Here is a 27,299-nt window from a genome sequence, read left to right on the forward strand (position 1 = left end):
ACCGTGTAAACAGTGAAAGGTGGCGGATTGGACAGATGCTGGCAGACGTGTAAAAATAACTCAATTGTTTGTTAGTGGCTATGGTGGAGCTTTCACAGATTCAGTAAAATTAGCAAGTGGTGGAGGCCAGCAGGTGGATGGGGGAAAGGGGAGGCGCAGGTGGAGAGACCCAAGGACTGTCAGGTGAAATGAGCTTCAGGTAAGAAGTTATGACCTGCAGTCTATCTGGGTCAGATATAAACCAAGTTTAGGTGTAGTTTATTTTTGTTGTGCTAACTTTTTACAGTCAGTTACAATAACTCGTACTGTGTACTAGCTAGCATGACGGAGTTTCTATACAGCTGGGTGGGTGCTCTGATGTTACTGATAGTGAACTTTATTTTATTCATATGGTTAGTTAGTAGAGTTGCTTCTCCCGCTTTGCGCCAGAAAGAGGAAACTAGCGGTGGTCGCGTTAAACAGCAGAAGCGCCTTTAAACTTGATAAGCTGTTGTTAGCATTTATTTAATATTACTTTCTAGTATCAGCTGATGTTTGTTGGAGCCACAGCCGTAAAAGCTGCTGGTCATGATATCGGTTTGGTTATCTGGTGAGAGGGAAACATGAAGATGAAACCAGGAGATGTCCTTACTGAATCACCAGAGCTGAACAGGTGATGGAGAAACAGGTTTACCTTTTAGGTGACATGAATTAGTTGAAGGAAAGTTATGAACTGTTTCTGAGAGACAACTTACACCATCCTTTTCTATGTAGCTGACAGCTGGTAACTGTGCAGGGGCGGGTCTAGCAAAGTTTTGCCATGGGGCCAGGTAGAGCATTAACAGGGAAAGGGGGGTACAAAGAAATACTTTTCTTTCTTATTCTCATTTAAAATTTCTAGCTTTTAACAAATAATTATCCAAATCTTACAACCAAAGTTTTCATCTGATGTCAAATTTATAGAAATCCATTATTGTACATAGTAAGTTTTTTTTAGGGTCCCAACATGAGAAAGTTTACATAGTTTCTTACCTCGTTTTCCTGTTATGTAGAAATTAAGGGGGTATACACTGAGTGTTTAAATAGCTACATTACTACAGTTCAGGACAATCATTGTCCTGGAATCTGAGTAGGAGTATGGCACTGCTTTAAACACATCCTCCTGAGCTGCCCTGAGGTGTGAAATGGCAAATTTGGTCTTTTGCATTTTCAAAGCCAACTCCTTCTCAGTGTGTTCCTGCTGCTTGACTGCTGCAAAATGTATCTGTGCATGTATATTTTATATGTATATGTGTTTGACAGCCTGTATTTGTTGAAGCCAATGAGAATAGGCACTTCACTGTGTGTGAGTGAGCTCCTTGCATCTATGTGCATGAATATCTGCATCTGACCATTTCTTTTATGTTGTGTTTGCATGAAAATAAATACAGTCGGGTAAAAAAAAAAGTCTTATCCAGGGTTGGAAGTCGTTGTCATTTCAGTGTTACACCAGGTAAAAATTCTGTAAAGCCCTAACCCTAGATTGATCACCACTTACCTGATGTCAGCATGTTTTCCTAAGAAGACGACTGTGCTGTTGGATTGTTATTAGATTCTAAAAAATTTAACGAGGTGACTGTATATCATTATAACCAGTCTGAGTGATGTAACACTGCTTGCAAGAAGAAATCCTTTGAATTTTGCTTCACGTTGACTCTTTCAGAAAGGTTTGTGATGTAATCACAGCGAGTGTATGTTTTTGTTGGTGTTGTGCTGAATTGTTAATCTGGCGAAGTGAAAATGAACTTTTGGGATTCATAAATTGAAGAAAGTGCTTTAATGTTTCTGAAAATGTCTGAAGTGATTATTTGTCAGAAACACCCATGTTTGAGTACCATTCCTAAAATAACATAAGAGAAAACAAATCCTATCACTCGCTCATCTTTGATGTGAAAAAATTTGACTTTTTTCCCTCTGTGCATTTTTAATAGATCAACAATCTTACGGCTCTTTGATGCTATATTTAGAACAGTTACGCGGGGTCCTTTTGAGACTCCACTTCCTGCCGAATATTGCATTAAAAATGGATTACCCCCTACCTTTAAACACACCTGCTTATTGACTTGTATCTTTAAACGTGGCTCTCAACCCCCAACTGTCCTCACTATTCACAGTCACACAAATGAGAGAGTTGAATAAAGATGGTAATGTTGTGTCCCAATTATACACTACAGGATTGGAAATATAGGTACAAATATAAGAAAAACCACATACAATGTACCCTGCATCTCACCTTGATAAGTGCTGGGATACGTTATAGCACTGTTTGCCAAACTTTTGGAGCACCGATTTTCACATTTGAAAAATTACATGGCATACCACCAAACAAAAATGTCACAAAAAGCATATTGATTATTTTCCCCTGCGCACCAGGCATAGGTTGGTTCGGTTTGTCCCCAGTATACCTTTTTAGCTTTCTTCTCACCACTACTCATGCTAGGGCCTTTATCTGGGTCGGAATTTTCTCCGGGACGCAAATCACACTGACTGCTTGTTCTTTTCAGATATTTATCTATTGCTATTACGTGCTGCCTCGTCTCACAGCATGACTATTATGTAAATTCTTCTTTGTCTTCTTCTGTTTTACTGCCAGTTGGCAACCCATTTAATTAGAGCAGGTAGTTGTACTTCCCTCTAGTGGAAAAGAATGTAATTGTTCTGCTCATTACTCACCTTGATAGCTTAGAGTACTAATCAGGTGGAACCAGATAATCTTCCACGGCACAGCTGATCATTGGGGTGCCGCGGCACAGTGGTTAGGAAACACTAGGTTACAGCATCCTACTGACCGTGAACTGGATAAGTGGGAAAAAAAAAATGAGTGGATGGAATCAAATGCGACTGGCTTGCATTTGAAACCAAATAATTGTTCAGGAAAACTTTCTCAATTTCACAGAAAGTGCTTCTTCTTTTTTTTAGAGGAAAACGTGGCTCAGGGTGGTGAAATACATGTGTATTTGGGGTCGGGAGGTTTGAAAGTAGCCAATCCAAAAGTGTTATTCGTGTCTCCTTATTGCATCCCCGGCAGATGCAGTCCAGCATTCCCACATCATAACAGTTTACTGCGTGGACCTATCTCGAGTGTTTTTGTGTTTTTGGTTTTGTTGTTCTTAAAGCCCTAAGATGCCACCCAACAATAAGCATTTACAGGATTTTTTTTTGACCACATCAAAGATTTGCAGAACGCTCCAGGAATATTTTCACTTTTATCATTTGAACAGGGTTGAGCTCACATCTAAGTAAAACACAGCATGGGCAACCAGTTGCAATTAGCCAAGCAGGTACTATAGAGGTTAAACTTGGGAGAAATTTACCTGTTGCTTGCAAAAAAAGCAAAGTGGTGTTTATTGGTATTGTCATCACCTAGATATTGATTTGGATGTGAAGATTGCCCCTGGGTTCCCCAGTGTTCGTCCTCACTTTCATTCCGCTCATCGGTTTTTATTGAGTTTGGGTCACTTTTCTGTTCTGAGACCTCCTCCTTGTGATATTGGCTCCTCTGTCATCTCCACCTGCGTGATAAGCCAGTACGTTTAACAGTCATCCTGATTAGGAGAATCCACGGTGGGCGGGAGCAGCTGGCATGCTCTCTCAGTATGTGATGGATGTGTTTTGGAAGTGTGTGTGCCCCAGAAGTTTTAGAGCAGTAATTTAGTGTAATTACTCGGTAGCTTTTTGGTATGGGCCAGAGGAGGAGAGGGCAAATGCAGCCGAGACCTTCATTATAGGAGACCAATGGTCAGACTGTGGGACAATAGGACTGTTATTTTTTACCCTTCCACCTCCCTTCTCAGCAGAAAATAGCCTGCTGGACAGCTGGTGACAAACTGCCCTCTTACAATCCATTAAGGATTGTACCTGGAGCCTGGGAGAGGCTTGAGATACAACACCACTCGCCTCTTCCTTCATTTTATTCTGAGCTACAGCTTCTCATCTGTTGCCCTCTCTTTATCCCTCTCTGATTCCTGACTAACTGCTGTAGTGGTTGGCAGGCAGCACAGGCTGTACCACATTAGACAGAAAGGTAAAAGGTGAGTACATGCAAGTGTTCAGAGGGTGTATAGATGTGTTGAAGCTGCTGTCTCAGTGCAAAAGTTGATCAGTGTTGTCAAAACAAATTATTAAAGATGATCACATCACAAATTAGTAATTGTGACCAGAAACCGGCCCGAACGAAACAGCCAGTGCTAGAGACAGGAAGGTCATGAGTGTAAGTACCAGCTTACAGCAGATAAAAGCTTGCCTGACCTCTTTTGGTTCTACAAAAAATAAGATTATGACCTGATTTTCGTGATTTGCCTTAATTGAAACAAAAGAAGACTGTAATGCTTTAGTGACCTGAATGTCACACTAGTGCTCAGAATCAAAAATCTACAATATTACATGCTTCTCTTTTAAATAGAGCACCCAGACTAGACATTAGAAAATATTGCAGGTACTGCACACCAGTACATCTGTGCAATGACTGAGGACAAATACACACCCACCTTGAGTTATGCCAGCCAAGGGAATTATGTTTTTTGTAGGATTTGCGTTTGTGTATGCATGTCATGTTTTCTGTCTATGAACACAATGAATTATGATAACACTTTATAGGAGTGTGGACTGTAGTATTTTAATCATTCATTAAATTTTGGTTTATATCCACCAAGATCTTCAAGGTCAACTTAATTATTTTTATAGAATCAACATAAAGCCTTATAACTTAGAAACTGTGATTCTTACAAGTTTGGTGTGTACTGTGATCATATAGAAAGTATTGTGTGAAGAATTAAAATATGATTTCACTCTTGACCTCTCCTTCAAGGTCAACAGGTTGATCTGAAGGTCAAAGTGACAATACAATATATAGTGGAAACTTACCACCAGTGTTTGTATTGACATCATATAGACTAATAGGGAATGATAAATGTGGAATGGTTGTCCGTGTTAGCCCTCCGATGGACTGGTGATCTGTCCAGGATGTACCATGCCTTTTGCCCTTTGGTAGCTGGGATAGGCTCTGGCCCTCCCACGACCCTGATAAGGTTAAGCGGAAGAGAATAGATAGATGGATGGACATTAGTTTAAACTGCTGACCTTTTCTTTAAGGTCACATAAGGTCACATTTTCATAAAATGTGCTATTTTAAAAACTATGATTAAAATTCTGCTGCCATTTAGGAAATTATATTGGTATATGGAGTCAAAGGAGCTTGCAAAGAAAAAAGTTTCACAGACATATTGGTATATGGAGGATTCTAAATATTAGATTATAGTTTGCGTCCACACATCATGTCATATTTGAAATCTAAGAAAACAAAATGAATATATACAAAACACAATACTATTCCTTTAAAACTGCCTGAGTGGGGTGCCTTTATGAGTGCTTCTTGTTGCTGCCTGTTCCCCATAGAAAAAAATGCATCTAGGTAGATATAAACTAACAAGGGATCTAGGATTAACCTCCTTGGTAACCCCACTATCCCAAAGGTCTAAGTTGTCATCAGTGACCATCCCTTCCTTAACTCTAACCCCAGGCAATCCAAATATTTAAATTTAGATTTTGATACACTGTTTCTCCAAGTTATTCCAATTAGGAACAGGAAAATAATCATGCTAACTCAGCGGTCCCCAACCCCTGGGCCTCGGACCGGTACCGGTCCGTGAGTCGTTTGGTACCGGGCTGCGAGAGTTGAGGCTCATGTGTGAAATGTATAGTTTTCAGGGTTTTTATTGGTTTTCAGCGTTATTTTGTTATCGTTTTTATTGTTAACTCGGTTTTCCTTGGTCTTTTCACGTGTGTTATGAATAAATCTTCTTTTTTTCGGTACCGGTACTAGTTTTATTTTGTTGTATTTAAAGGCTTAAAGGCCGGTCCGTGAAAATATTGTCGGGCATAAACCGGTCCGTGGCGCAAAAAAGGTTGGGGACTGCTGTGCTAACTGACAAAAAAAAAAAATTTCAAATTTTTTTCCAAAGACGTCCATTATGCTCTATTTCATAATATAGGGTTGTATAGGGAACAGTTGGGGTTAGAGTTACCACCTATAATCATTTAGAACTCCAAAAGTTAATTGCCTTTGCTGGTTGAAATTGGTTCTAAGAAGCTGTTATTCTCCACCTTCAGTCAGTATACTTAGCTGTTCAGATACTGCACAAGAACCAAGTACTGAAGTTCCTCACTGTAGTTACCAAATGTATGTTAAACCACCTGCAGACTTTGAGCAAAGAGGAAGATGAAAAAAGCCAGAGTCATATTATTTGCCATTTCTATTTGGCGTGCTTGTTCTGTAGTGCGTCTGTGTGTAGGTGTGTTTGTGTGTGGGTGAGGATGGCGAGAGCAAACAGCAAATGAGAGTGTGGTCTTTTCTGCAGACTTGCAGTCATAGCTCTAAAAAGATGGGAGTCACAGTGTTATTGTGTAGAGCAGCGGTCCCCCACCCCCGGGACATGGACCGATACCGGTCCGTGAGTCGTTTGGTACCGGGCCGTCAGAGTTGATGCCCCGGAGCTGTGAATTTTATGGTTTTCAGGGTTTTTATCATTAACTCGGTTTCCCTGGGTCTTTTCCCGTGTTATAGTTGTGTGTCTTATTTTGAAAGAAATATTTACGCGTTACAATAGCGACCAGAAGGCATTAAGGGGCAGAGAGGAGGATGTTACTCTCAATGTTGTTGGCACATTTTGGGAGGACGCTGCTAATAAAGTTACACAATTACAGAGTGAATTCATGTTTATTATTATATTTACAAAATAAAGTTTTGTCTTGGTTGTATCATTTTATTTTGTTGTATTTATCCGCGACACCTTAAAGGCCAGTCCCTGAAAATATTGTCTGACGTTAAACCGGTCCATGGTGCAAAAAAGGTTGGGGACTGCTGGTGTAGAGGACATCACAGTAATGCAACCGGACCCTCTGTTCCTCTGCTGATGTGTTACCTCTCACCAATCAGTCTTTGTCATCCATTTGTATTAGCAGGGATGCACACATTAAAATTTGGACATTCAATTTTGCATAATTCACCATCGAGACAGTGAGAGAATTGTCAGTTTCCTTCAAAGATGATTAGCATTGAGTGACAGTCATGCTTCCAGCCACGTGCTATTCTCCCTCCTGCTTCTACACTCATTGAATAAATTCCCCCCGCTGCCTGCTCATAGAAAATCTCTAACCACAAAAAAGAAAGTTTGGAGTTTGAAAACAGTGGCTGGCTGGGGAAGTTTTCTGAATGGTATCTTGGATTTTCTCTCACAGTCCGAAGACATGGGCTTGTTGTTCATGAAATTGGAATGAGTAATGACTAACCCAATCCTATAGCTATACCTCCAAACCCTAAACAAAAAGAGAGAGAAGCAAAAGGGAATATAGTGATAATGTGAATATTGCTTCATGCAAATCAGTTAGATTAATTATTTTTTTCCCCACTGATCCTGAAGACTTTTTTGTTTTGTTTTGTTTTGTTTTTAACTCTCTGAGGTCTAAGTCATCAGTGGTGATGACCTAAACCCTAGGTCCAAACTCTAAACTGATGTTTTTGAGAAAGCAAATGGAAAAATTCTAGAATAGACAGAATTTATTGAGGGAATGGAGGCATAATATGGTTTGACATGGTGACGAGTCGTAGTTACAGAGGACTCACAATTAAAGAACCATTAAAAACCATTAAAATACAGTTTTCCCCCCTTATTGTAGTTTTACCTTCAGAAACAAACCAAAAGAAGCAACAGGACACATGCATGCAAAAAAACAGATTTGAAATGTAGCATCTTCTACTTTGTAAATAAGTCTTGCTGGCATGTGGCTATAACAAAAAGCAACTTTAACTCTAAAGGCCTTTACCCACTGAGCACACTGCAGAAAAAATGACATGAAATTTTGAATTTTTCAAATGAAAACTTGTCGTGTAAAGTATATACACATCAGAAGTATTTTGCGAAAATATATTCTCAAAACATAAAGTACGAAAAAAAAGGAGCTGTAGCTGCTTTTAGATATTTCATAATGTCAGTTGGGCAGTTTGAGCTCTTGTTGGCAGAGTTGGGACCACATCTGAAGAGGCAGAGAAAGGATTGACCCTGAGCAGCGTTTAGTGGTGTGTCTGAGGTAAAAACAGGATTATTTTATTGTTTCCATATCTTTGTATATTCAGTAAAGTATTGAGCTATGAGTGCACTTGTTGCCAAATGAAGGGTGTCTGATTGGTCAGATTTGTTTATTTGCTTGCAAAATCAGGAAAATTGAGAAAATAAATGCTGCAAATTTGTAACGTGAAATTATGGTGTCTGTGTAAACGGCTGAAGAAAACGTGAGTCAGAAAAATACTTTTTTTCAAAGGCCTCAACCCATTACAAGTCTCTACTAAGCCAGTAGCTGCTAGGAGTTTTACGAGTTCCTCAATAAATCCTGATCAATTTCCGTTGTGTTAAAAAAGCAGGTCTTCGGAGGTATTCATCAATGCAACTGTTTTGTCACCTCTGAGATAAAGTCAGTGTAGAAAAAGAGTAGATAAAAGGCTTGCATTCGACCCAGATGTTCAAAGTCAAATGTCATGAGTTTGACATCATAGTGCTGTGCAACTGTTATCAGAACATTCATGAGAAGAATTGATACTCTTGGAGACGTACGATTTCAATGGACTGGACAGTTTTCAGGTGAAACCATTACATCCCTGTTCACGCCACATGAAGCGTCTGACTTGGTTTGACATGGCTGTGAACACCCATTACCTCAGCGAGCATGTCACTGTTTTTGATCTTTCCATGCACTCTGCTACATCATTTCTACCTTCTAATTGGGATTCTTCTCACAGCGGCACAAGCTTTCAAAGACAAAGGCATTTTCACAGAGACAGGTGTGAAGCCTCCCAAGTGTTTGTCAGTGATAAAATGAATTATACTCTTACTAGAAAGCAGCCTTGATCATAACACTGCCAAACTTACTGTCTTAATGCTTCTTAAATCTGATCTGTTTGAAGAGTCTTACCAGTGTGCACTACATCAGAACACCACGTGCTTTTTAGACTGTTATTTTAAGCAGACAGCTGCTGGTGTTTGACCATGTTGGTTTAGCATCAGACAAAATATGGGACTGAAACCAAGATTTTTGGTGTTGATGCTATTGTTGTTTACTTGTAAACTGTAGATGGATTTTGTCTTGTTGTGCTGATTTGGAAATAAAGGTTTAATCATATTTGTCTAATGTACATTGGAATTGACATTGGATTGAACAGATGATTCTAGATCTACACAGTGTTAAAAGGAAGGTCTGGGGCACCAGTTCAGCTCAGTGCATTGAGCATGGGACCACATGCCATGTGGCCGAGAGTGGCCGACCTGGGTTCGTAGTCCGACCCGCGGCCCTTTTCTGCATGTCTGCCCCTGCTTTCCTATCCTCTCTTCATTGTATCTGTCAAATAAAGCTGAAGATATGGATCCCTGATTTTAAATAAGAGTAAATTTACTGTTAGGTACTTACACTGTGTTCTACATATTCTCTCTCTCTCTTACTCATATGACAGTTTTGTTCTCTGCTTTTTTTTCTGATGAAATAAAATGATCCACCAGCAAAGATTATTCAAAACAAAAATGCAAATTTGTGCAGTCATGAAAATATCTTGGTTAGAAATGTTCTCTTTCGATGTTAGTACTGCTACTAACCAGGGATGCTTTACCAGATGGGCTCATTATTTTTATCCACTTCCACCTGCCAGCAATCAGTCACCGTAATGAATCCCAGAGCTTTTCCAATCATGTCTAGAAAATGACACAGTACTTAACATCCTATTTGGTAACTGGTGAGGGGTAACGCATGTGGACTCCCTCAGTTTAATGCTGCAAAAACCAAGGGAGTAAATTTGCACTCTCTCTCTCCACCTCTAAACCAGCTGACACTAACTAATTGACTTGCTGTACGGCTTAATAATACTAAAAGCAGGAAGAGCCATCTAGCCAACTCATTACATAGGACTAATCCTTTATAGTTAATTAACTTTTATTTTTCCAGTGTGTCAAACAAGGGAAAATGTATAATGCTGTCAAGGGTGGCAATCTTTTTTACTTCTATATCCACCTGCTACATGTGAGAGGGACATTTTAATGCCAATGTTGGCACAGAAATGTACAAATAGGCTAAATGCAGTATGCTGAGATATTTTCATGCTGGAAAAACACTAAGTTGATTCTCGTGTTCAGAAATTCATAACACATTTGCTTGTAGCATTCCAGCTCCAGCATCTTACAAATAAATGAACAGCGTGCGTGGGTGGGCGGGTGTTCCAGCGTGGGAGGTTTTGCACTGTGGCTTTTCTCATGCCTTTGAAGGTTGTGCATTCATGGCCGTATTTTTGACTGGTGAAAATCCCACAGATTTGACTCACATGAATGGGCCTGCTGCAGACATATGTGGATGCTGTTTAGTGATGCGTGGTAAAGAGGATGGTATAAAACTCTATCTCATAAATGAAGAGAGATGGAAGAGCCATTACCATGTTCAGATTTGAATTTGAACTTTTATTCTGGTTTGTCATGGTGAGACTTCTCAGCAGTTTGGCTCACTAATAAAAAATAAGAGTGTACTAATAATCATGGTCTCTCTCTTTCACGAGGGCGGCGTGGACACCCAAGTTTGTGTATGTAATCCTTCGTCATTTCAGAATGAGGTGATGTAGAATTTTGAAATTGATACAATAGTACTACGAAAAATATTGAGTTTGAGGTTTTCGAAAAAGCGGGCAACACAGAGTTTTCAAATTGATACCATAGGTGCATCTATTCGAAGGATGGCGCCTGTACATTATTTTAATACTGAGTTTAGGGATTATTGTTAATTGCTCTTATTTGGCTTTTTTAAACTCTGACATGTTTAAGGAAGAAATACAGAAAAATGATGACAACTGCAGATGTCTATCCAATGCATGTGTATATAACCAAGTTCCAAGTCCCTCATTGCATATTTAAAGATTTTAAAGATTTAAAGTCCTTCCATCCTAGACCCCCGGTTTAGTGTCTGAAAATGTTTAAATAAAAGCTTTGTGAATATTCTGTCAAGTCATTACATCCAAAGCAGATGCTTCCATATATAGCTTTTGTGTGTGCAAAAATTAACAATGATTGCGATAACTGTCTTTTGTTGTTTATCTTTTTATCAATGAAGTTGGATTTTGCATTGGTGGTTGTTGGGAAAAAACACATACGTGAACATTCAACAAGTCCCATGCTAGAAGTACCAGTACATTGTGAGAATTTTCAAGGTCACTTTGATTGGATTCTTCTTTGGTTCTTTGGTTCACATCAAACAGAACTTGAATGAAAAATATTAATGAATACTTTCAAAAGCTCTTAATCTGTCACAAATCTTACTTGCTGTCAAGGTTTCATAGAAACACAGATAAATAAATAAACTGATGTAATCATTTCTGTGTATGTATTATTTCTGCAATATTTTTAGTTCTTCAAGTTAATTTTTATTAACTTGTGTTGCGGATTTGTTGTTTTTCAATTCAGTCTAATCACAGAAATTACACCATTAACCACATTGCTTAGAGGTAAAAAAAAAACAAAAAACGGTACTTTTAAAATCTTTATATAATGCAAGTAGAGTAGTCGTATCCTGCTTTGGTAGCATGTACATATTAGAATTTACACATTTCTCTTTCTTGCTTCTAGGTCATGGAACCAAAGGGGTGTTTGAGCTCCTGGCGGGCTGGAGGAGAACCAGGGAAAACCTCCCCTTCAAGGAGCGAGTTGCAGACGCGTTTGCCGATGTGATGGTGTGCTACACTATGACCAGTTCACTCTACATCATAACGTTTGGCATGGGAGCTAGCCCTTTTACTAACATCGAGTCAGTGAAAATCTTCTGCCAGAGCATGTGTGTGGCCATCCTGGTCAACTACTTCTATGTTTTCTCTTTCTATGGCTCCTGTCTGGTGTTTGCTGGACAGCTTGAGCAGAACCGCTACCACAGTGTTTTCTGCTGTAAAATCCCCTCAGTGGAGTACCTGGACCGCCAGCCCACATGGTTTAAAACCATGATGAGTGATGGCCACGACCTGTCCACACACCATGACAGTGTACCATACCAGAATCACTTCATCCAACACTTTCTGCGAGAGCACTACACAGAATGGATTACCAACACCTATGTCAAACCATTTGTGGTCATTCTCTATCTTATTTATGCTTCTTTCTCATTCATGGGATGTTTACAAATCAGTGATGGATCAAATATTGTGAACCTGTTGGCGAGTAACTCTCCAAGTGTTTCGTACGCTCTAACTCAGCAGAAGTACTTTAGTAACTACAGTCCAGTGATTGGATTTTATATTTATGAACCCATTGAGTACTGGAACTCCACAGTGCAGGAGCACTTGAAGACTTTGAGTCACGGTTTCAACAAGATCTCCTGGATGGACAACTTTTTCCACTACTTGCGGGTAGTGAATGTGAGTGCGTCGACTAAGAACGACTTCATCACCATCCTTAAAGGTTCCTTCTTGCGTAGCCCAGAGTACCAGCACTTCACAGAGGACATCATATTTTCCAAGAACAGCGAGACTGACGAATATGACATCATTGCTTCAAGGATGTACTTGGTAGCGCGAACCACTGAGAAGAAACGTGAGGAGGTGGTGGAGCTTTTGGAAAAGCTTCGGCCCTTGATGCTGATCAACAGCATCAAATTCATTGCCTTCAATCCAACGTTTGTGTTCATGGATCGGTATAGCTCCTCTGTCATCTCCCCCATTCTGACCTCAGGCTTCAGCGTACTCACCATCCTCATCCTCACTTTCTTCCTGGTCATCAACCCATTGGGAAATTTTTGGCTCATCCTCACAGTTACATCCGTGGAGCTGGGTGTCTTGGGTTTGATGACTCTCTGGAATGTCGGCATGGACAGCATCTCAATCCTGTGCCTTATTTATACCCTCAACTTCGCCATGGATCACTGTGCACCACACCTGTACACTTTTGTGCTGGCCACCGAGCACACTAGGACGCAGTGCATCAAGTTGGCACTGGAGGAGCACGGGGCTGCCATCCTGCAGAACACATCTTGCTTTGTGATTGGGATCATGCCCCTGGTGTTTGTGCCTTCCAATCTGACCTACACACTGTTCAAGTGCTCCCTCCTCACCGCGGGCTGCACTGTGCTGCACTGCTTTGTCATTTTGCCTGTCTTCCTGACCTTCTTCCCGCCGTCCAAAAAGAGGCACAAGAAAAAGAAACGGGCCAAGCGGAAAGAGCGGGAGAGGGAGAGGGAGAGGGAGCGGGAAAGAGAAAGGGAAAGGGAAAGGGAGGAGATAGAGTGCATTGAAGTCAGGGAGAATCCGGATCATGTGACAAACGTCTGAACAGTTTGTAAGGATAGCAGTCAATAGTAGTGCTGGATGCTGAGGTACCTCTTGAGGTGCAGGGGAATATGACATTTCCCCTGAGGAGTGAGAGGTCATCACTCCTAGCCAATAGCAGCTAAGCTGGCCAGAATCGAGTGCAGCCCTACTGGTCAGTCGTGTAGTCCTTCAGTCTGGACAGTGTATCTCATTTGCGCAAACTGCAACATGGTCATGGTTCTAAGGCTCTTTTCCAACTCTTTGGTCTATAGAAACAAGTTAGTTAGCAGAACACATGCTTGCTCAATCTGTAAGTAAATCTTGAACACACAGTATGTTATTCCATTTAAATATTAGTAATTATGTGTTTGTCTCCTGCAGCCCTCTTCTCAAAATGAGTGAGGATCATAGCAGTCTATTAAGCCAAGGACATTCAAACAAGTTGGCAAAAGCAGCAAGAGCGATAAAGAGTGTACAAATTAAAACTGTGCAAACAATGACTGTGCACGCACATTACTCCTCACACCTTGATAAAGGTGAAAAGAAACAAAGCCAAATTGTGTGGAAAGAGAGAAACAGTGGGCTGAAAGCACACTGCATGCTTTTCTGTATCATTATAAATAACCGAACAGCTGAACTGGGCAGATGGCATACACTGTGTCCATTATGAAGAATTATCTTGCACATTGCAGTGTGTGATTAGAACTGTCAAGGTTTATATAAGCGGGAAGCAAATATTTCTGCTTTAATTCAGAGGTTGTATCAGGTCTTAGGCAACAGCAGAAGGAACTGCAGTGGGCTGCAGCATATGAAGAGGAAGTGATAAGTGACAGTCGTGCAGGAGTCTTTGAGAAGGCAGTAAGCCTGATTCTTAGAGTATGACTTAACTAAATCCTAAACTGCTTTTGAACCCAAGCAGCAAAACCAAAAGTAAAGAGTGTTTCCGTGGCTTGAAACGTCGAACTTCCTACCAGAAAATGTTCCCAAAAAAAAAGTGTGTAACTGTCCCCAAAAGCTTACTGTTACTGAAATTGGAAGGTCTGAATATGAGTCAGTACAGCGGTGGTGCCAAACAGTGTACAGAACAAAAGTCTTGGCAAGATTGAACATTTACATGAAGTGACAAGTTATTTGAGCTTATTTAAAGGATTGCTGGTTGATGTTGCCCAGGTTGTGATGTGAATTATAGCACTGGCTGTAAAGTATAAGGTCAGTGTGAAAAGAAGACAAAGGAATCTAGCTGTTGTTGCACAAGTAGGAAAACAGAAATCAGGAAAGCAAGAGTTATTCAGAGGTCAAGTTAAAGAAATTGTTAATGAGTTATTCCATCAAGGTTACAGAAAATAGCGGGCAACAGTTAGCATGGGAAGTGACAACAACACTGTAAAAGTCAGGGTGAAGACCATTACTGCCACCTGCAGGGTTGAAGCTGGTCTTGTCAATATAGTATCAGTGCATTTGGATCTAATCCTTCAAAATAAAATTCCATCAAAAACTTGAGTTGTCCTCTGCAAATACCCTTTTCAAAATTCACTTTTTGAAGTGCAAAAATGGCTCCCGTCTCCCCCAGAAGGTAAACAGAATTATCTACGTGTGCCAAGGCCCGATAAGGATCTCTGTTGCAGCCCCAAAACAAACACACCCAAGGTCAGCTGCCCTCAAAGATACCAATCACACTCTGACCTCTCGCAGGCAGGTCTTAGCTGGTGGCATGTGATAGAGACACCCCATATGTGAGCAGATGTGGCTGATTAAAGGCGAATACCTTCTTAGGGGACGAGCTGCTTCTTACAGGGCTGTCATTGAGGGGACACTGCTGTTTCATCCCTTTGTGCTGCCATCAAGAAACTGACTCACACAGGGAAAATAATCGGGCAGCTTGGGGGGTGGGGAGGTCAGAATGTTCATTTGGACCAAATGTCAGTGTGAAATATGTGCATATGTTCGCGAAATGAGTGCATACATCTGTGTGATGAATGGCTCGTTCTCAAAAACACTATTAAAATGACTTAATGTGTAAATCAGTGAACGAATGATAGACAATTGTGGAAAGGAGACTTCAGCCTGTATTACTTTACCATGAATGGATTATTTAAAGTTTCTGCTATTTGAAAATTGGTGTAGTTTCACTTTCATCAACCAGGCCCTACTAAGAAATGATGAGTTTTATACAAGCTACTTGCTGCAGCAGCTGCAGTCTTATGTAAAAGCCATGGTGTGTATGTATAGCAAGAAGGCATGAAACGTTGACAGAAATGCAAATAAAATGGGAAAGAAATGCAAATCCTAAACAATTTACTTCCCAGACTGGACTGTGTTTGCATGGCACTGTATTGTATGTATGCATGTATTTAATTTCTCTCTATGAAGACTATGTATTTTTTTCTTTTTTCTATTATTTTGCTACACTGTAGTGACTTATGTTTGTTGTTTGGATGCATACTCTGTAACACCATGTGCTGCAAAAGAACAAAATGTGTCATACTTGTTTCAAAACAAAAGCCAGAGGATATTTGTGTAATATAGCTGTAAATTACTCTTTTCTATATTTTCTAAGAAAACAAATATACTATAGAAAGATTTTTAATGACAAATTTTCTTAAAAAAACAAAAAAAACAAAAACAAAATAAAAACAAAAAAGGGGAAAAAATGTTGAACACAGTAGGCCAGTAATAAACAGTGGAATGTTACCAGTATACTAGATCGTATTTCTTGCAAACTGCAGTGTCAATGTTGATGATTCACGTTTTTATATGGGAAACTGTGGCCACCATTTATTGTTTATGTGTCTTGACTCCATTATAATCTTTACTTGGTACTCACATTTAAGGAAATCGAACCTTAAACAGCCCTTTGTCAGTCTTTTGAACAATCTATCAAGCTTTGTAATGATTACTTTGAACAGAAAACCTAGATTAGAAATTTACACAATATTGGGAATAATGTTGTGATGAACATCTATTATAGTTTGCTATGTGACAAGTCAAGCTTAGCAGCAAAAATATAAATATCTAGCTTAACTCTTCTGGAACTTTGGTCCTAAATATTAGTGTCCTCTTACTGTATGGAACCTGCCATCACTGCCTGACGAGCTGTTGTTTGCATCATATCCACATTCAACTCTTTTTGGCTTTTTTGTAATGACTTTAATACCTAGTGCCATCTGTTTCAGCTAAAGTCTGCTCAAAAGGGATACTAAAACATAAATAGAAATGAATCTTCTATGACAACATGTAGAGTCTTTCCAGTTGAATGCTGTATCTTAATAGTTTCATTTTTGAAGAAGGAAACCTGAGAGGAGCCCTGCGTTATTTTGATAATGTAAAAAATCCTTTGACAACCCCAAAGCAACAGTCTCTGATATCCTTACACTATCTGGGCACATTCTCAGCCCCATTTACGAAATGCAAAATAATGACCTGTAAATATTTAGGGCTGGGTTTGGGTGTTGTTTTAGCAAAATGCTGAATAGACCAAATTGAAAATATATATATATATAAATTAAATATATGCTAGATGAAAAAAAAAAAAAGCCAACCCCAGCCCTAATCATAAATGGGTCACAGGCTGACCACTTGGGGTTAGGTTCCATTTTAGTTGATGTTACAGTTCAAATAAATTTCCTTATTCTGGTATGAGAGCTTTATATGCCCAAAATAGGGTCTTGAAATATTTCTTTGCAAGCTCCTTTGACTATGATGACCTGAATGACTGAGAACCTTCACAGACATCTTGAAATATTCCATTTAAGGGGTAGATGTGAACCTAGGTATAATCTTACTTGTAAACAGATTGTCAACAGCTTTGTGGATGTAGAAGGTCAGTTATCAAAGGAACAACAACAAACTAAAAACTGTCTGATTCAAATTTTTGCTTGTTCCCTAACTCCCAGGCTTGGAGGACAAGTTGATGATGGCTTGAACCTCAAAGTGTTATTGTGTGGCTCATTCAAGTTGTTGATAGTTTCTGGACATTGGTGGCGCTCAGTGGCACAGAAGAAATAAATGAATTAGTGCTTGGATACAATATATGGATTACTTTTTATAATTTTGGTTTGCATTGAGTTTGATTAGAAAAGATACAGAACTTTGCTAGTCTTGGTCTTTTATTAATAAACTCACACAGGATATGCTCTTAAAGGTAGTGCACACTATGTGTTTATTCACGTTTTGATCTGAGCACATGTGCCTGCGCATATATAATTCATTTGTACTATTATTTAAAATACAGGAGTGTTGTGCATTTTCTAATATTCGCATCAGTGCTTTTCTATAAGCTTGTGCTATATGTGTGCTTTTGTCCATGTTGTCATTTACGTGATACTGTGACATTACAGGAAAATATCAATATGACAAATTAACCTCAAACACTTTATGTTAGAGGAATATGATGCACAAAAGCAATTCAAAAAGAAAAAAGTATTTGACCAAAATCTTTGATTATTTTAAGAGTCAGTATTTAGGCAGGTAGATGAGTCTACTGTAAGTCTCATGGAATCCCTCGACCATGCACCAGCACATTTTCAGTTTCTATAACCAGGGACAGCACAATATTTCCACAATACAGGGCAATAAAATTATGCAATCACCGCTTTGCTTGCTGAATAATCTACATGGAAAATCTGTTTCAACCACAGCCTCAGAGGAAAAAAATTCAAATTTTACTGCAAGTCATTGATCTAGTACATCAAGTAACTAAGTCACAAGAATAGGGTGTTGCTGGCCCCGTTCATCAAACCTGGAAATTACAAGTTTCATATTTTATGTTGAACTTCAACATTTTGCAGGAAATCAAATGAAAGTGAGGTTATTTGGGTAAATTGGGGCCCCTTAAGGTTTTTTTTGGGAAGTCTCTCTCTCTCTCTCTCTCTCTCTCTCTCTCTCTCTCTCTCTCTCTATCTATCTATCTATCTATCTATCTATCTATCTATTAGAAAGCTATTTTTTGCTACTGTTTCTCCGTCCATATCCATACAGTGCTGTCAGCTGAGGGTGTATAACTTGCTTAAAATGTCTAGAACAAGGACCAATATTGAGTAGAATAATGCATACGTTTGGCGGATTGTTAGAGTTAATATAAATGTGTAAGCAGAGGATTCTGGTTAGTTTTTACCAAAGTCTAAGCCTACTGTGTCTTAAAAGATGACACCACTTAGATTAAGAAGGCATATATTCTTTAGATTGATGTGGGCTATGCAGTCATGATGTTAGCAGAATCAGATCTTCTTCAAATCAAAGACTATTTTAGATTTTTTTTTGTGTGCAGCTAGATCTACATTAAACTACTGTGTAAGACTTGCAGTAACAAACTAACTGCTTAAACAAAACTCTGTGAGTCACAATAACAGAATAAATGTAAAAACTAAAAGCTAAAAAAGTAGCTTATGAACAATTTTTCAAGTTATTAAACTGGTAACTTCAGCTATACAGAAAGCTTTGATCAGGAAACATTAGCTTGACTAATTTGTAAGAAGAAGAATGTGTTATTTGGCTTTAGAAATACGCATAGTATGTAAGGTTACATAATAATATCATGGTTTCCTTATCATCAGTGATGGCTTTCAATTTATGCTATCAGAGTATGATGTTTTTTCTTAAACTGGGTGGTGTTCTCTTTTAAGTGTTGTTAAGCACCTGTTAGTGTTGTAAATCTGTGCTTTTTACATAGGGGGTGTCATTGCCTTACATATATTTTCCAATATTCGAGTGCAGATGTTGATATTGTTAATGTGGAGTATTTTTCTTAGATTGTGACTGCATTTAATACATCTTTAGAACCAGCTGTAGTAAAGATACACTGTGATGAGATGGCAATGCTGTCAAGTGGATTTTAAAGTGCTTTTCGTTCTTATTGACCTTTTATACATTGGACATACAACAATCAAAGTAAGAGACAAAAATACACGTTTGTGCCCAAAAAGGCTGTAAGAATAGGCACAATCCCCTTGCCGCCACCTGGAGTCACTGCTAAACATTTTCTATTTTATGTAAATGCTAACATCACCCAGATATTAGATCAGTGTACAGCTCTGCATGGCTTTACATTTTGGGTGCATTCCTTAAAAAAGACCAGGAAGTTACAAGCTCTAGCTTTATGTTGCTTGTTTTTCTTGTTGCCTTGCTAGGTGTTGGCAGAGCTTTAATTCTCTTTTGCTAATTTATGCCTCAACAGAGAAAGAAATCAAGGGAGGAAAAGAGCAGAAGCAGGAATGAGGAAAATGTTTGAGGGAGGAAGAGGTAGAGAAAAAAAACGGATTCAGGCAAAACAGGAGGTAAGCTCTTATTTGAATTTGAGAAGATTTGAGCAGCAGGAATGATGGGAAGGTTTCCAGTGAAGGGAAATGTTATATGAATCCAGGGTGATTGCAGTGCTTTGAAAAATGTTCCCTTTGAGTGCTTTGCTGGTGTAATGAGACTTACCGGCTTAGTTTACTCACAGAGCTTCAAAAGTTCCTGCCTGCGGTGACAAATGCAGATTTTGCTTGCTTCTGAGGAAACTGATTCTATCTTGCGAACACAGATCTTTGTAAGTACTCTTTCCTGAGAAGAAAATGGTATTACAACAAGGCGTCAGAATAGTCACATAAATAGTGGTCCATTTCATCGAAAGGAGAAAAGTTATGCTGGGACAAAGCACTCAGGTGACTTAAATCTCTGAACTTGCAACCAAAAACTTTATGTTCACTCTCAGATGGCATGACACTAAATAATTTATTAATTTTATCTCAGAATTAGATTGGGGTTTAACTTCAGTGACATGGTGGTGAAGCAAGAAGGTTTAGGATTCAAACCCATTGGCCAACCTGGGATTTTTTTCATGTTCTCTGTGTTTTGTGCAGGCTCTCTGTTCCTTCGCACTCCCCACAATTTTTGTGTTTTAGATTAACTTTTGAATGGTTCTTCTCTGTGTTGGCTGTACTCAGTCCCTTGATACAAAATTAAGGGTAGTTAAACTATCAAAGAGCTGCAAGGAATTATCTTTTCATTCAGTGATTTGAAGCACCACTTTGGGCCAAACAGAAATACCTTAGCTATCGAATAGATTACTAATGTTGTGTTGAAGCAGTCCAGTTCCATAAAGGATGTACCCTACTGACGTGAGTGGCTCTCTAGCACCGGTCATCAAAGGATCATGCCACCAGGTCTTCAGTCATAAGACTCATATCATTTCCAGTAAAACTATATTAATGACTTTAGGTGATCAACAAATGTTTCAGTACATATGTGTATTATCATCTCTCAAACTCCACACTAGATGGTTAGATAGCTTTAGATAATTAGCCATTACCACTGTTCACGTGCTGTCACGCTCATATTAGCAAAACACCATTGTGTTGCTGCCTGATGAATCTAGTAGCAGAATTTTCTTGTTTATTTTGCTCTGTGGACCTAACCACCACTGGAGCCACTGAGGGTATAGGACCCCAGGAAACCTCAATTCATTAACATCTTTCAGTAGATTGAATAGTAATTTGTTAACACTGTGATGTCTAAGTTAGTCATCAGTGGTAACCCTAAGCCAGTCTTGGCAGTCAGAAGACAAAGAATGTAATAATTAGTTCATCAAAAGTTATTTATACTAATTAAGTATTACATTAAGTAAGACAGTTAGAGCTGTCATTGATGATGACTTAGACCTCACAGGTGGTTATTTTACAAACTCTACCAAAAATAGATTGGATCTTTGCAAAGATTTTTTTTTTTTTTGCATTGGGATGTGAGGCTTCAGTTAGAGGGACAGTTTTTCTTCTAAATGTCTGTTATATACAGGCTGAAGAGAAAGTCTAGGCCTTATGTCAATTGATACTGGGGTTTTTACTGTATACGGCAACATCACAGTAACATTTTGTAATCCCCTCCCATTTTACTTCCTGAGCTGACAGAGGCTGGCAGTAGGAGTGGCTGCTGTCGTGTTGTGCTCCATTGCAGCGTTGTTGCGCCAAGCTGCCTTGGCTGGGGTTATTTTTGGCTCACACCTAGTTTTAATCCTGTCGTGATTCTCCTACGGATTATTCCTGCTTCCTCTCCCCTCCACACCTTCTCCCGCTTCCACTTTCACCCCACCTCCTCTCTTTCTCACCTCCTCTTCTCCCTCTCTCTTTTGCACTTTCTCACCCTCTCCTCCTGTGTGTCTTCTTTTAACACCACCACCAGTCTTCCTCTGCATGTATCTGTGTCATCATTAATATAATATCTTCAGCCATACTGTTGACCAGTCACGTCAATGATTAATTCATTCATTAGGTTTTATACATGCTGTTGTCCCTATACACTCCAAATATACAAAGAAAAAACATTATCAGTAATCCTGTTAACACCACTGTTTGCTGTGTAGTGTGTCTCCTTTCTCCTATAGATAAATATATGTTTGACACAACAGAGACAGAAAGTCTGCTGGAGTAAGTGACTGCACTGTGAAATGAATTAGTGTTTTGGTGTGTTTGGGGTTGGCTGCAGTTTGTGACTATCACTGTGCAAAGTTGTTAACAACTGACAGACTGATAAAAGTGTTTCTCTTGTAGAAAAAGACTGTGAGGTTTTTTGTGGGGGGTTTTTTAAACATAAATGAATGCTCCTTGAAACGTCCTGTTATGTTACCCAAGCATTAGTGCCTATGGAACCTGGTCTTTGGCGCTGCTGACACACACCAACAGAGGAAGTCAAAGCTGTTTTAACCCTCCATGATGACTGCAATCCCAAAGAGTTTTGGGGAAAGTTTTTGGCCTTGGTTTTTACTCTTGAGCTCTGCTAGAATAGATTTGCACAATTCACAGTTCAAAATAATTATGCTATAATCTGTCCTCAGTTCATCCTCTGTACAAGATAACTTAATTATTTACCTTAATCTGATTGGAGTTTTGAAACACATGTATGTAGGGCTTCTGTCCTCATGCCTCAGATGACCATGTGAACAAATTATCTCTGTTTGACAGCTAAGTATTTAGATAAGTCTGGGTTTTTGGTTCAGGCTGATATTCTCACACCGACCATGTCTTTAATGCGCATGTGACAGAAAAATAAAGATAAAGCATAATAGGGCCACTCTAAAAAAGCAGCACACATTATGAATCAGGTGCTATAGGCAAGGTGTTTGGATAAAATAACTGTGTTTCTGTTTAAAAACTTGTTTTGCTTGGTTACTCTTTAGCATGAAAGAGGGAATTACAAAGGAAATATCTGCTTTCAAAAATCTGGCTGACTTAGTTTTGATAGACCGGTTGTTGGAGTGGCTGGTAGGTAAATTCGGAGGTCTGCTATATACAGAGTTTTGAGCTGAACCAATACTATCACACATCATTTCAAAATGAATCTAAAATTTTGCCTAGGACATTTAGAAAGGAGTCTCAGTGACCTTTGCACCCATGTTTTGAGTCTCTGATAGAAGTAAATGTTCTTTGAACACATTATCCAGTAAGCATTAAACAATGTACATTATATCAGCTTGCGTGTTTTCCGTGACTTGTGTGACTTAAATGCAGCTTACCTCTCAGATGTGAAATAACACAAACCTTCCCGGCAGCAGAAAAAGGAACAAGTAGTCTTCCATAAATGCAGACATCTAGGTGTTCCGCTGTTGACAAAACTCTAGTTAGCCATGTCAGCTGTGACTAAAAATAGACAGACAAACTTTTAATTTTTTAAAACTTTTTTGTGGTATGTCAAAATGATATTACCTGGGCCAAAATATTATCCTGAATCCTTTTCCAAAAGGCTTTTACACTAACTGATGGAGCGCACACACCACATTTGCAGCCCAGCTCTGGCACTGACAGCCGATTTTAAAATGCTCTGGACATGAACAGAAGGATTTTGGATGGACTTTGAGCCCAGGCTTGCATACTGTACACGTGTCTCTTGTAGCTGAGGAGCTGAACAACACTGATCAGACCAGCTAAAACTACAACCGTTAGTAAGAGGACAATGTACGGGAATGTCTCAGTTTCAATTTATTAGAAGACATATGCTTTTGAATGCTCTGAATATTTTAAATGTAAACTCCTTTTCTACTGCCTGCTGTTGACGCTATAAATAGTATGCATATGATGAACTTTTTTTACTTGACAAAAAAGATTTTCATTAAAAAAGCTTTTGTCTATGAGTAGCCTGCGTCTTTTTTGTTGTCTGCATTATTTTTAAAGTCAAGGTCAGAAAAAAATGTCATACTTTAGTGTTTTAGTGGTTTATTCTTATTCTTATTCTTATTCTTCTATGCTTAATTGTTAGAGAAGTCCAGTATTTTTATGTTTATTCTTTTTTAATATGATACAAAATGGAGAACTCATTTTGCTAATAATGTAAAAATATATATATATTTTTATTAGTTAGCCATAACATTATAATTGTAGTCAGATTTTTCAGTCTTTGATGACACACTTAACTGCAACATCGGTCAGTGAGTAAATGTTATAGATAATTCGATTAAAAAATAGATAGTAATAGGTGATTAATAAAAAAAAAACATGCTGCTTAAATGGGGAGGCTGGTATCTTCCTGTGTGTCACAGCGGTGGAACGGACTCAGGCACAGACTGAGAAAGCAGGGTTCAAACAGTTCTTTATCAATCACACTGGTGCACTATATACACGTGAAGGGGGGAGGGGGGGGCACAAGGGTCCCGGGGTTCAACAAGTTGGGGAAACACACGCCTTCGTACTCGCTCCGCTTCTTGTCCAAACAATCTCCACACAAGCAGCTCCACTCTCACTCACGGGGTCCAGGGGTCACAAAGAGGGTAGGTAAACCAGATAAACCTATTTACAGAGACGAGGATTAATCCGAGGCAAGCACGGGAACAACGGAATCGTTATAGAGCCAGGCAGTACTAACGAGAGTTACTCAATGTTCCAGCGACGAGTAGCTCAGAGCCCCGGCCTTAAGAACAGCCAGCGATCAACTGCAAATCACCGGTGATCAGCTGCAGGTGCATAGGCCAAGGGCGGGAGCCCAATCTGAGCTCCGCCCAGGCCAGGGGTTGGCAACCTGCGGATTTGCGGCTTCCAGTGTTTTCTTTTGCATGGAAACCAGGTCCAAATGGCTCTTTGGTTCTTAAAGGTTGCTGACCCCTGGCCTAGGCAGACAGGCAAGAGAGAGAGAGCAAGGCGAGGAGAGCAGAGAGAGCAAAACAACAAACACTTGTGGCCACACTGAGCTGGCTGGGGAGGCACAGGGACCATGACACTGTGTGTTTTCGGGTTTTATGTGTGAACACTGTTGCTTGACTAATCTGTCTTTATTAGCAAGATAGGTCCTGAGTGGCTGGTGTCCTTTTGCCCTTTAGCTCAGTGTTGCAGTCTCAGAAGCAGAATAAACACCCCTGACAGCACTTCACAAAGAAACTGAGTTGAATTAGAAAGGTGAGTCAAAGTCAAACATGCACCAGCGGCCCTCGCCTACAGAAAAGATACTGGCCTGAACAAATTAGTCAGAAACAGGCTGTGTGCTGTGGGATAGCAGCGGTGGGGGGTGGTGAGGTGGGCTGGGGGGACAAACAGCAAAAGATACTTGGAAAGGAAAAGATAATATAAGCTTTTTTAAAAAGTATTTCGCTAAAAAAAGGACTGGCAGCAAAGACCACTTAAATAAATGAACCAAATTCCCCAGTGTGCCTTTAAGGGGGCAGGATGCCAAGCCTATTGTTACTGCTTTAATGCCGTTTATTGATTAGGTGCATATTTACATCAAGGTGAACTCTCTGAGAGATTACAAGCTGCTCTAAAGTGGACCTTTCATTCAGTGTCTTTCTTCTCTTTTTTGGTGGCAGTAAGAGGTTTCTGATGTCATGACAGGAAACTCTGAGATAATGAATAATACAGGTAAGCATGGGGGATGTGAAAGGTTTGGAAGCAGATGTGGCACAATTAGAGCAGAATATCGAGGGGACAAGAGAGTAATTGTAACTGTAAATGGCTACTCTGGAGACACATAACCTCAGTAGAGTTTTCTCTCTGTGTCTTCTTTGAGCAAAATGCTGATGCAGCAAGGCTCTGCCCTGCACAGATTTGCCCTGATGCTAACTGCCACACTGAGAAAGACACTCTGGTACATCTTTTCTTTGCTGCTACAATCCCGAAGGCTCAGAAACATTGCAGTCAACACTCATTGAGAAACACGCTCTGAACAAATAAAGCCACACTGACAGATATTCGGTCAAGTGCAAAAAATTGCAACGCCCGTCTTTGCATATTTCTCTCTGCTGGAGGGAGCATTGCTGTGACTTTGCAGCAAGGCTTGCTTGCTCGCTCAGGTGATGCTTCACAAGATCATTGCTTTCTCTTTGCCAGGTCCCTAATCGGGTTCTCTATAGTCTGTCACATTGTATACAAACAGCAAGGCTGCAGGTGATACAGGAGCGATACAGAGATGCCACTAGTAAAACCACAGGAATTACCCGGTACAAAAACAGGATGTTGTAGCATTAGGGGACATGTGGATATACATCTGCAGGTTCGACTCACTCTGGCAAATTTCTTTTTATTGTCCCATAAGAAATATTTATGAACTTTTTAACCCTCTGAGGTCTGAATCATTACCAGCGATGGCTCCAACACAAAACCTAGTGTTGCCATTTTTGTTGTTGCACTTAACCATCTTAGATAGTTAAGTGCATGCTGATGCTTTGTGTTACAATAATTGTGAGGTCTGCATTTATTTGAGTGCTCATTAAAGTCTGGCAAAAAACACGAACCTTCTTAACACATTGTTTGCACAGGGGAGAAGCAGATCTGCACAAATACTTGGTAATGTCAGTGCCAACACTCCAGACTCAAGACATCTTGAATCTATACATGTCTGTGAGTGTGTCTCCTTTGCCTGTCTCCACAGTCATTCATCCAATGGACTTTAGTCTGCAGCTGTACTGCCCAAGTAAGTGCACTTTCATCCTGAAATGATGTCTGTTTGCATAACTCTGTGGCTGTGCATACAGAGAGACTGAGAATTCAACCATAAAGGAGGCTGCAGGGGATTCCATGCAGAATTGACTCTACTGGTTCAGTGGAGATGTAGCTGATGGATGTTTTTGACTCATGATTGTGTCAGTTTTCTGTGTAATTAGTACTAAATTAAATTTTAATTAATCACAACCACCTAACTGGGCAATAATTGGTTTTCACATGAAAACAGTGGGCCAGTTAAAATAAAATATTACTGTGTTTATATAAATTACACTGAAGGTACGTTGTCTTGCACAACGTGCTTTCCCTCTCCTAATATCTCTCTCTCTTTTTTTAGCTTCTAAGCTTATTTCTTTCCCAAAAAGGCAAAGTAACGAATAAACTGAAAGGGAAAAAAACATAAAAGTCCATCTTAGGTGTCAGATGTCACAGCCCCACAGTTTCTGCTTGCAGACAAAGAGGATGAACAACTCCAGGTTCAAACAACATTCTATTGATCAGTGATTCATCTTTAACACAGAGCAGTGTGGAATCCTTCATAGGCTTTTCTGCAATACATGTCTCTAGCAGGAGTACATTATATTATCCACTACTCTGTATCTGCATCTTTAGAACCAACTGGCAGGTTGTCTCTATATCTTGTATGCTGGACAGTTCCCACAGGACACAGCTGATAGGAAGCTTGATAAGATACAAAAATGTTATGATAAATTCATCAACCGTGAAAGCAAAGAAATTAAAGACTGCCATCTGGTGGTGAGGATGAAAATTAACCTGGGGTAAAAGGTTTAAAGCAATAATGAACATTTGCTTCGTTGGACAGCTAGGCTGCTTTCCACATGTTCAAATTTGTCTTTAGGTTAAAACTGTATAAATAGCTGCTTCTGGATTCTTCCTGATTTAAACAGAACCGGTATCAAGAGGGAGCCCCACTGAAAGAAATCACAGGAAAATGTATTTTTTTTCTTTTTTTAGAAATGAGGATATATTTGAACTTTTTCTCCCACCAAGTCTCTTATGTTAATTTGACCATTATATTGATCAAAATTTCAATTTAGCTTTACCCATGGGTCCAG

The 27,299-nt window shown here is 39.5% G+C and overlaps 1 protein-coding gene across 1 annotated transcript in view; it reads left to right on the top strand.

Annotated features, from left to right (window-relative positions):
• Positions 1–23,364, top strand: part of ptchd4 (patched domain containing 4) — a 68,364-nt gene extending 45,000 nt beyond the window's left edge. The window contains exon 3 of the mRNA XM_006796207.2: positions 11,664–23,364. Within this exon, the coding sequence (XP_006796270.1) occupies positions 11,664–13,351 (1,688 nt within the window). The 3' untranslated portion in view covers positions 13,352–23,364. The remainder of the gene's footprint in view (positions 1–11,663) is intronic.
• Positions 23,365–27,299: the final 3,935 nt, after the last annotated feature.

Source organism: Neolamprologus brichardi, chromosome 15 (assembly GCF_056152115.1).
Source record: "Neolamprologus brichardi isolate AB-2024 chromosome 15, ASM5615211v1, whole genome shotgun sequence".
In the NCBI taxonomy this organism is placed as follows: Eukaryota; Metazoa; Chordata; class Actinopteri; order Cichliformes; family Cichlidae; genus Neolamprologus; species Neolamprologus brichardi.